The sequence below is a fragment of the Lagopus muta genome, chromosome 20 (genome assembly GCF_023343835.1).
Source record: "Lagopus muta isolate bLagMut1 chromosome 20, bLagMut1 primary, whole genome shotgun sequence".
Classification (NCBI taxonomy): domain Eukaryota; kingdom Metazoa; phylum Chordata; class Aves; order Galliformes; family Phasianidae; genus Lagopus; species Lagopus muta.
In genome coordinates, this window is record NC_064452.1 from 2,820,162 (window position 1) to 2,831,428 (window position 11,267).

Below are 11,267 nucleotides of genomic sequence, written 5' to 3' on the forward strand. Positions count from 1 at the left end.
TATTCCCTTTTTGCTCCTTTTCTCCATCTAACATACTCCCTATTAATCACCTCCATGCTGCTAAGGATCACTGAGAAAGCTCACATGCTTGTACACATTTTGTGGCATTTAGATAGCACAAAGATTACATTAATCTAATTTTCCAAACATATGCTGTCTTTAGAAGGAAATCAGGAACTGGAAATCTCAACGGGGGCTGTGAGTCCTTTGGAAAACAGCAGGACAGTCTCACAAATAGGAACTCTTCTCATACTGATCTGTACAATAGCACTTGACTATTACATGTTTTCATGACTGGCGATGTGCTTTCAATTCTGAAACGGTCTCACTTGCCTTAAAAAAAGAACCAAAGTAGTGCCCTTAAAATAGCTGAAAAACAGCTGTTGGATTTCTCACAGGATGAGGATTTATGCTCATTCTACACACGATGCACACCAACCATTAGACTAATACATAGTTACAGCTACAGAAAGCGTGCCTTCCCAGTACAGCCTGTCTTGCTAATAACACACCAATAAAACATTCCCTCTGCATGAATTCCATGAGCACTGTTTGTGGTTTGCTTGGGTTCTGTTCTGTTGTTTACTTCAACAAAACCACAACCACTTGGACAGAAGAGGCTTTGCTCACATGCACGAAGTTTCTCATCTCTGTGACCGCCCAACCATTGGAACCCTTTGCTGCCAATGTGGAAATCATTCTCCTTCTGTCAGCGTTGTGGCCTTCTGACAGCATTAGGTTTCTGACAGCAGAGTCAATGCTTCACAGGGAGAACACTTTTTCAGACTTGTACTTACCTCAGTTCAGCCCTCTGTATTAAATTCGGTTTATAATACTTAAAATGTTTCAAAGAAATACGTCTTGCAGTTATCTTAGACAGCTATACACAAATCAATGTCTACCAATCAGATAAAACACATTGATTTACTCTTTGAAAACGCATTTTCCAAACATGAACAAGGCATTCAAGCCTCTGGCAAACAACTTTTCCAAAACGATCTTCTGCTCCCTCTATTGTGAGGCAGATAACCGCCTTCTGCTCAATAAGGCAGATGCCTGCAGAAGGCAGCCCGCTTTGGTTTCACCATAAACAAAGCCACAAAGATCAGCCATTCAATAACCAGTAGAAGATTCAAGCAAATGCTGGAGGAAAAAAAAACCCAACAAAACAAAAACCCTGGCAAGAGCTGCCCCTACATAAGGAATCCTCTCAAAAGGTCTTTTGCTCAGTAATTCAGTGCACGAACAGGGAGGGACCCCAGAAACTGGGGCAGAGGAGCCTGCCTGTCCTGGGTTATATGGCCACGCAGAGAGAAACACACGGAGCCACGATCAAAATTACCAAACAGACGCACCTTAAATAACATTGTAAAACAATCCGTTCTCTACCTAAAACTTTATTGGGACTGATCTGGTATCACAGGCGCGTTTAAAAGCAAGCGAGCGCTGCGGACGGGCGGTGGGATGGGATGTGCCGTCCTTCCCGCGGCTCCCCGCACCGTTCCCCGCTGCCGGCCGGGACGGTGCGAGCGGAGCGCTTTGTGCTCGGCTCCCATTGTGCGATGCCCGGGCAGGGCAGGACCGAGCAGAACCGTTATCCAGCAGCTGTAAAACCCCGTTCTTTCCCCATTTGTTCGGTTTTTGCTCACCTCCCGTTACAATTACCGGCTCACGTGCGGATTTATCACGGCTTCATTCGCCTCCTCTGTGCCTCCAGCCCAACGGGGCTCGCAAAGAAACGCCTCCCGCTGCCCGGCGCAGCACAAAGCGCCGCAACTCACCCTCAGCTCTCCGCCCGCAGACTTTTCGCTCTCGGAACGGATCCCCTCCGCTCCCTCGTTGCGCTGCAGCCTTCGGGACGGGCGCAGATGGGAGCAGAGCAGCGCGGCTGGGGTCAGGGGGCGGCGGGGAAGCGCTCCGCTCGGCTCGCGGCCACTGCAGCCCCGCTGCCCCTCACGACGCCTCGCGCCCTTCCCGCTCGCGGCTGGGATTATTCTGCCCCCCCCCCCAGGTCCCCTCGGCCCCTCACGCTCCGGCCCCGCACTCACTACTTGTAGAGCTGCTGCAGGCAGAGGTCCAGGCACTCGCCCTCCACCTCCTCCTCCGTGATGTACTCCGACAGCGGCCGGGGCAGCGGGGGCAGCGGCGGGGGGGGCGGCGGCGGGGTGGGCGGCCGAGGGTCCGCGGCGTCTCCTTCCTCCGCCTCAGCGGCCGCCGCCTCTCCCTCAGCCCCGGGGTCCTCCTCGGAAGCGGCGGTGTCGGCGGCGTCGGCGGCCGGAGGGGGGGGAGCCGGCGCCGGCTCTGCCCCGAAGGGCCCGCGGAACTCTCCCAAGAACAGCTCGAGGAAGCGGCGGTAGCTCTTCTCCTCCGCGCCGCTTCCTCCGCCGCTACTGCCCGAGCCGCCCGCGGCCATCGCTTCGCATTCCCGAGCCGCCCGCCGGTGGATCAGCACTGCGCCCGCAGAGAGCTCCCTGCCCGCCGCCGCCGGCTGCCGCCTCCCGCCCGCCCGCCTGCGCGCGCGCTCCCGAGCAGGACATGCGGGGGCGCGCACGCCGCGGGGGGGGAAAGGGGGCGCTCGCGCGTCTCAGAGGCGGGAACGCGGCTGAGCGCTGAGGGGGCCGAGGTGGAGGCGGGAAGGGAGGGGAGGGCCGGGGGCGAGCAGACGGAGTGCGGCCGCGCCGATGTGATGAGTCACGCGAAGACAGCCAGACGCGTAGGTTCCTCACAGGAACCCGGAGGAAACATGAGAGTGCGTTCCTTATTACCTAATCCCCGCCTCAGGATTTCCCTACGCTCATCGTTTCCGCAGCCGCTGTCGCCTACCGCGGGCTCTGACGGGACAGGGCGGGGGAAGGGAGCGGAGCGGAGCGGAGCCCCACAGGGCCGCTTTCCAGAAAAGGAGCAGAGCAGAGCCGATTTCCGTGTGGAAAACGAGCGCTCTGGAGCCCCCGAGGGGCTGAGGGGCATCCCCGGGCCGGAGAGCGGCCGCTCTGCTGAGCTCCGCCTGACGGGCCGGCTGTGACGCAGCGCGGTCGGCGTATGGTGGCGGGGCGATCGCAGCGCACGCAGCGCCCACAGCGCTCATAGTGCCCACAGTGCCCACAGTGCCCACAGCGCCCGCCCGATGAGCGCCGGCCGTTCGCGGAAGAGGTTTCTCGGCTTGTTTTATTCGCTGCTGGCAGAAAGCTGTTCTCAGAGCTGTGGGGTCGGTAAATATCAGCGTTGAGCAGCTGTGACTGTCGTAGGGTTGGAACAGCTTTAGCGCGGGGGAAGGAATGACACCCCGAAAGTCTGCTGCGCCCTGAAAAAATGGCCACGTGCAAAACTGTTCCCAAACGGGAACGGATTGGGGCGAGAAACGGATTGGGGAGAGGAAGCTGCTGTTCTCCGCCTGGCAGGCATTGCTGCGGTGCCCCTGCTCTGTGCTGGGCACGGTTACTTCGGAGCCAAACTGATGGCAGTGTTTGCAGCGTTTCCATCGGCTGATCGCACTGCAATCTTGTGAATACGTAAAAGCCCCGAGAGTTAAAACTGCCATTTGTCACAGTTGGTCTGCCGCTGCCAAAAGCTCTTAACGCGGCAGCAAACGGCACGGCTTCTCCCCGGAGCATCCCTCAAAGTACGTCCGTCACTCTGCCGGTTACGTATTTTCAGTGTAACGTTATTTAAGGATGCCAGGTCGAGCTGAGGGGTACAAATGATTGCAGCTCTTTCTGAAGAGGCAGCCCGTGGCTGCAGCTGATGACATCATTGCTTTTTTCTTTCTTTCTTTCTTTCTTTTTTTTTTCTTTAGGTTTGTACTGCATCATCCATGAGTCACAGCCCTCGGGAGAATATTTTCAGTGCAAGCATCCGAAATAACAGTTCTGAGTTCATTATTAGGTGTTATTCAGTAGTAATTCGGAGACAGTCGGAGTTCCCAAGTAGCTGTGATCTAAATAAGCTTCAAGGAAAAAGCAGCATCAACAAGATGTGTGATAAGCTTCATGTTGTGTGACAAAAAGCAATTAAGCTATCCAAGAAAAGATTTTAAAAGCATCTAAGATAGTCGGTTTTGTTTTTGTTTTTGGTTTTTTTTTTTGTCAATTGCATATTTCTGAATTGTTTAAGATCAAGAGTATCTGAGAGTAATAACCTCCTCTGTTTCACGTTGAAGTGTTAGTTACCAGATGTCCTTGATTCATCTTGTCAGTCCCATGTGCTTTTCATCATTTGTCCAATTGCAAAGGATGCTGCTTAAAATGAAATAGAGTAGAACTTTGTACTCGGGATACTTTGTCAAGTTTTGGCACCGTGGTCATGTTAGTATCGTTTGGTTTTGGTATTAAGTCAAGAACTTATGGCCTTAAGCCATGCCAACATTTGTTTCTGGGAGGGAAGGTGAAAACCCATTCTTATTAACCTGCAATGTGGAACATATGGTGACTGTGGGTGGTAGGGCTAAGTTAGGCAGCCAGGAACCTGCTCTCACTTCGCTGTGCAGAGACAGCAGGGAGGACAATTGCCACAGAAGGTGGCCAGAGTGCTCTGTGCTGCTGTCCAGAAAAGGAAGCTCTACATGCAACGTGTTATCAAGTAACGCTCTAAGCGATGGGAGGTGTGCTTGGTACTCTTAGAGAATGCTTTTAGTGTTTAGTAACTCTGGAAGCTAAAATTAGAATGCTTGCCTGCACTCTGGGTTGCTGGGGAGCGGCAGCATGAATGGTTCCTATGTGCTGAGGTCAGGTGAATGGAAGAAACTCACAATTCATAAAGTTTTGAGGCTGAAATCATTGGTTTACAACTTACTGTCAAAAGATAAGGCTTGCACCTGACCTGAAAAGGAAACGCGTGTGTTTGTATTCTGCTTTGCTTCACCGTGTTGTGTTTTAAGGTTTTACAGTCCCATGTTAGGAAAAGATTGTTTTATTTTAGTCTTGAAAATGCATCTTCCTCTTTCTTGTTATACTGGGGAGAAATAAGCAGGATTTAAGCAGGCCTCGGGGAGGTGACCTGAATAGTATGGAGTGCAAGGAGAAGTGCTTTTTAATTCTGTGTAACCTTTGGAAGTAATTCTTCTGCACTGACAAGCAGGGAAAAAAAAAGACGGGTTGTTGAAAAGCATTTGACAATAATATACCTGTGTTGTATGTTCTGATACTGTACAAAGGAGTATAATGGGAAAACCTAATGGTGAATAAATTGCAGTCAAAGGTGATCTCTTAAAAATGCAGGGCTTCTGTAGCAAACCAGAGGTAAATTTAGAAGCTATATTCTGTTTTGCTGGTCAGATGAAACCATCAGAAATGCATGTATTTCAAAGCCTTTGACTGCTCTCATTTCGAAGGCAATTCTATTGTGGAATTCCTGCAGTGTTGTATATGGGATAATATATGAAATTATACTTGTAATATGCTGCTGAAAGAGCTTAAAGTTCTGTGTGTTCATATGATCAATATCTGTCACCTTGTGAATGTGAATACAAGCCTGCATTCTTGTTATAGCTCTTAAAACTCAATGATGTTATTATTATTCAATTTCACTGAAATAATTTCCATTGTTTAAGAGTAACAACAGTGAGAATTTTGAAGGAATACAGTGAGAAGGCTCTCGTTAACAAGCTTCATCAAGCTCTAAATGATTTTCTTAGCTTCAGCCTTTGTGCCCTTGCAGTTTGAAATAGCACAGTATCTTCAGTCCCCACAACTGTGCTGGAACCTTCACCATAGAATGACTGAACAGTTATAAATTAACAGTTATTCTATTCAGATGTTCCTATGAACCAAAGTCTCTCTCCCTCTCATGGTTTTTGGGGCCAAGCCAGCATTTTAAGTTTATTATTCATTGACTATTTTGAGATAACCATGTTCATTGCAAAATACAGGATTTCAGGCCCAAATCCCACTTCCAGCTATCACGGAAATTTCCAGTCCCGTTCCAAAGGAAAATTCCATTTTCAGTATTCCACTCATACCCTTGCTTAGGAAAGGGGTTCCTTTGCATAGCAATAATGAGAAATGGGATATCGGTCTGTGCCTGTTCAGCTAGACTTGGAAATCTGTTGGAGAAAAATATGTGGAAAAAAGAACAACTGAAAAGTTGCCTTTGGAAGTGGTGGGACGTGGCTGGAACAATCTCAGGGCAGACATAGCGAGATACAGCACGACATACCTTGTGTCCCATTAACCAAGGTCATTTGTTGCATCATAAAATCTTTGACTGACTGGTTGAAGTGTGCCTGTAGATCAGTGCCCAGGGATTTACCTCAGCCAAACACGGCTGACCACGTAACAATAATGTGGTCTGGATGTTGTCAAATCATGAGATACCTTGCAGGCAGGAGCACACCACAGTCCAATCACTTGTTAAGGTTGATCCACTTCAGCTATCAGTCACTCTTCATTGTCATAATTTCCTTTTACTGCTAAATGGAGCTGAAGGGTGCAGACCTCCTGGATATCAGCAAACAACAGACTTCACTGACGTTGCTGTGCCAGGCTCTTCCCCTATACTTTCCATTTTTGTAGCATACTTCATCCGCGGCTGACGTCCAACAGCACCATACTGTGTGAATGTAGCACTGCTGGAATTTCTAAGCCTGAAGCTCACTTTTGTTCAGCAGAGGCAATAAAAAGACTGTATGCCACTTAAATCACATTTACACCCTGTTCAGGGGGTTCACAGCATGGTGTGCATATTCTGCCCTTTCAGGATAGAGGTGAAGTTCATCCTAAAATGAAAACAAAGTGTGAGCCAGGCTCGTTAAGGTGCCTGCTGGGATTTAAGGCTTACTTTAAATGACTTATCGACATCTTACTGCAGAGTCACTTCTTGATTCTGTAATATCCTTCTCCAGTCACAAGACTTTAAATTTTACAGTCGTTTCTCTAGAAATGCCCATTAAAAAAGGGGAGAGAAAAGAAGAAAGAAAAAATATCACTGACTTCCATGAGTTCCTCCATGCAATCACTGCTGTGGCCATACAGGCATTATGTTTATAATATGTGTGCTATAAAAGTACAGTTAAAATCGGCAGGATTCACAGACTTGAAAATAGCTATGCTAATTTCCTTTGAACAGCCTCAAATACTATGCTTCAGTGATAGGAGTTTGGGTTAACTATACAAAGTGAATGAATGAATGACTTTAAAGAGAGACATTTATGTAATGCCTCCCATAACATTTTATAGTCAAATGTGCAGTGAGCCTGCATAGTGAGAAAAGGTGTGACAAATAATGTTCCAATCTCCTGCTGACTCTCTCTCACCGTATAGGCATAATTTCTATGCTAAGGAGACAACTTGTTCTCCAGCCCAAAACATTTTATTTTAGCAACATGTATAATAAAAACGGAGTCACTAAGGAAATGTAGTTGTAACTATGTTGCTAAAAGTGCAGTGGTTCACACTAAATAAATTAGAGTATTAGAAGTACACAAGTTGTGAATGTAGAAGTCCAAAATAAAGTCATGTGCGATACCACGCTGAGCATGGACTCAAACAACGTGCCTGCAGGCTGCGAACAAAACGCCCACCCCCAGTCAGAGCTCTTACTGCGGCCCATCGTTTCTGCTGTGTGTTCCTGTCTACATTCCTTGATATTTTATATTTTCAACACCATTTCTTCTCATTGTTTGAAAATGAAGTCTAATTATTTTTCTTATCCTGATGCTTCTCGAGCTCCATTTAAATCAGTGGCAAGGATTTTTAATTAAAATAAATTAACATTACTAGCTATAATTCTTGGAGTGTGACTGCAGGAAAATATGTATTTTTCAATGCATCCTTTTGGTATATAATCTGATTTTATACTGCTTATGTAGTGATTGAACGATTGCTCTTAACACCATGCATTAATTCTGTAGATTGTTACAACTGTGTGGAGCTTATTAGCTCTAATAAATAGATTGGGCATACTGTACAAATACCCCTTGCTTGCAGGGAGCAAAATGGTAGCTTACAATTTAACAGTGGGTGCATTTGTGGGTGAAATTCAGAACTGGGAAGTGGGCCAGTTCCCAGTGATTTCATTTTTCAGTATAGAGCATCAATGCAGAAATCTTTCACTGGCGAAGGCAAGCCAACTTTCCTGACCCTAATGGTCCAAAATCGCTCTATGGCTGGGAGCCACAAGACACTGAGTACGCAGCTTTGGGAGCCAGGGAGAGGGGAAGCCCAGGAGCAGGGAGCAGCTGGCACTGGTTCCCAGTCACAGGGAGGGCTGGTGTGGAGGAGGCCTGGGCTGCTTGGCAGCCCTGTGACGATGCCAAATTCAGCAGCCGGTGGCTCATGTTCCCCTGCCATGGGTGGCACTTGGAATGGTTGGGAACCACAGGTTAATTTCTCTAGTCCTCATACTGTGAAGTACAATTTCCCTTACGTATTCTGTTGTAATATTTGTATTACTGCAACGTAAGCACTCCATTTAATTTCCATCTACGTACTCCGTTGTAGAGCAAAACAACATCAAACCATAAGTTAAAGATATTTCGTATAAAGTTACTATATGTTAAACCAATATAATATAAATTGCTGTGCCTTTCTAAATAATTATGGTCCCAAGCATGAGGCAATCACTTCTGAGAAGCTGGAACACAGTCACTTGTCCTTCCAGCTGACGAATCTTCTCTTGTTCAGAAAAAGGGTGGAGATAGAAAAGCAGGCAGTAAAGATTTCAGCTCTGTCATTAATCCATGAAATGCCTTCAAATAAATCTCATTCTAAATTTAGTGACTAAAAGAACGGTGACTGAAATTCAACAGAAAAATAGGTGTTTCTCTCCAAGCTGTGTCTGACATTTGGGTGAGCAGCTCAGCATCCATCCACTTTAGTCAACCAGTAACCGACTTTAAGGCGAAGCTGTTTGGCTGCATAAGTTGAACCTTGGCTACATCTTCTTGTCTTCCATTCAGCTATTTCCTCTCCAGGTTTTCTTAATAATATTCTACACGGAAATTGGTTGGATTCTCAGTGTCTCATAATGGAAAAGGCACAGAACACATGAAATCAGGAAGAAATAAATTATTTTCTGTATCCAAACTGAAGAGTTTCAGGGTAGGATTCTGGGTTTGAGAACTATCTCCTAACCACAATGTTTTCTTGTTGCCAGGCCTTGCGGTACATACTGTGTTCTTGTTGTGGTGACAGACAAAATTCCTACACCACGAGTAAATGTCAACCCGACGAAAGTGAACAATATTAAACTCAGTGTGACAGTTAAATCTGCCGCCTTTCAGAACAGTGGAACTTTAGCAACAAACCAGACGACCTAGTTTAGTTTTGATTCATTGCCACAAAGGAGCTAGATCGAATCTCACTTCTTGAGCAGTCGTAAAATTCTCTTCTGCTGCTCACTGTTGTGCACCGACGCTCTGAAATGCAGAATTCCAGGCACATGTAAGAAAACACCAACTTGCCATGGAAGATTTATTGGTAAGGCAATGGTCAAATTGTTTCTTTATATGCAGTTCTAAGCCTGGAACAGCTTCCTTCCTTCTCTCCAACAGATGAGAACAAAATCTGGCTCATTTAATCTAATTTTGCCTCCGCCAACAGATCCTTCTCTCTAGTTCAGGTCTGCAGAGCTGATTTTTAATATAACTTCAATTAGAGTAAATATATAAATAAATCTCAGCATAGAAGCTTCCAATATTTCTCTGGATGTTTTATAACTCCCTCTGTTAAGCAAATAACTATTTTTTTTTCTTTTCCTTTTTCTCAACAATGGCGTCTGTGACACCTGGAATCCTGGAAGATCTAACATTTGCTTGGCCAAAAGGATGTGCCTTGGTGTAACGGGATCAGCGTTCAGCTGGGGCTTCTGGATGCTGCTCTACTACAAGCAAAACAAAAAGAGCAGTCAGATGAAATGAACGGTATGTTGGATATGTCTTTGCACGTGTAAGGATGTGCTGAGGATATTAAATCAAAACAATATATTGACAGAAAGGGATGTTCTCATAAAACCAAACGGATCAGGTAGCAGCCATCACTAGCAGCCAGCAGCGCTCCTTAAATGCTGCTACGCCATTCGTGCTGCATGGTTTTCCTTGTGCCTACGTAAGCGTGTGCACTGTGCTGGCTCCCCCTCCTGCACTGCAATACGTAGGAAGCTGTTATTCCCAAATGGAGCATTTGCTTGCTGACATCACATGCAGCAGGACCCTTTTGTTTGCCTGTGTCTCCTGCACTGAGATGTTTGCCTGAGTCACGCATCCCGCTGCCTTTCTTCCTCTCCGTCTTGCTTCTGGAGAGCTTCTCCCTGAGTCATGGTTTTAAAATTTTCATAGAGCCCAGTTTGCAGTATGGCAACTGACTACTTTTCCTTTTAATATTTTATTATGTAAATTATATCTTAATACTATAATGATCCAAAAATCACTGTCACTTTTTTTTTTTTATTGCAGCTTTTTAAATAGAGAGTTTTGTGACTCAGATTCAGCGCTGAATTTTGTTTCAAGGCAACGTCAGTTTAGCATTACTAAATTAAAAATTAAAGATAGTGACTCCCACAACTTCAATTTCCTATTTACTCTTCTGGCTGAATTTCCTCAGCTATAACATCATCAAACTGTGCCAGAAAGGGGGTCAGATGTGTGCGTGTGCACTGACAAACGCTTCTCACAACTGAAGAAATTACCATTTCGCACTGCAGTACCTTTTTTCTCCTCAAATCATCTTATTGATTTGTTTTGTTAATAAAAAAGGACAGATCCCTGCTGTTTTTTCAGTGGATAATCATTCATTTAGTTTAGATTCTGAAGCTGCTAATATACTGCTGGTGTCTAAGAAGCCTGGAACTCCTCTTTGTTAAATGAAAGCCACAAACAAAGCACATTCCAGTTACAGAATTTTCATTCTGAAAGCTTTGGTAAAAGAATATGGAAAGCTAAGGGCTGAACAGCAGTTTGGCTCAAGCTTGAGTAGAGATAGAATGTTCTCACTTACCAAAATAGAAACATAAAATTGCATTAAATTTTTTGTCCTTCAAATCTAGCCTTTTTGTCTCTATTGTTATCAACACGAGATAAATGAGAAGTTCAGAACAGTGCTTGACTGCCCTTGATCAAGGACTGAGCAGCAGGTAAGGGCTAACGCCCCATTCTGGCACAGCATAAAGCACTCATTTATCTTAAAGCATCTCTCAACAGCTCCACAACTTTCTGCCCTGATTTGAGGCACCTGAGCAGATTGCTGCATGGAACCTTGCTACAATTCAGATGCACACAGAAACAGATGACTGACCAAGAACTGTGTCATTAAACATACTGCACTGGATGCTCGCATTTC

At 45.9% G+C, this 11,267-nt stretch overlaps 1 protein-coding gene and 1 long non-coding RNA gene across 2 annotated transcripts in view; one reads left to right on the forward strand and one right to left on the reverse strand.

The window, feature by feature from the left end:
* The window catches only part of PPM1E (protein phosphatase, Mg2+/Mn2+ dependent 1E), a 54,124-nt gene extending 51,588 nt beyond the window's left edge, over positions 1-2,536 (reverse strand). The window contains exon 1 of the mRNA XM_048967163.1: positions 2,049-2,536. Coding sequence (XP_048823120.1) covers positions 2,049-2,413 — 365 coding nt within the window. The 5' untranslated portion in view covers positions 2,414-2,536. The remainder of the gene's footprint in view (positions 1-2,048) is intronic.
* A 239-nt stretch (positions 2,537-2,775) lies between these two features.
* LOC125703114 (uncharacterized) lies at positions 2,776-11,239 on the forward strand. Its single transcript, XR_007380777.1, has 3 exons — positions 2,776-9,410; positions 9,733-9,853; positions 10,385-11,239. It is a non-coding gene; the product is annotated as an uncharacterized LOC125703114 (long non-coding RNA).
* The last annotated feature ends 28 nt before the right edge of the window (positions 11,240-11,267 follow it).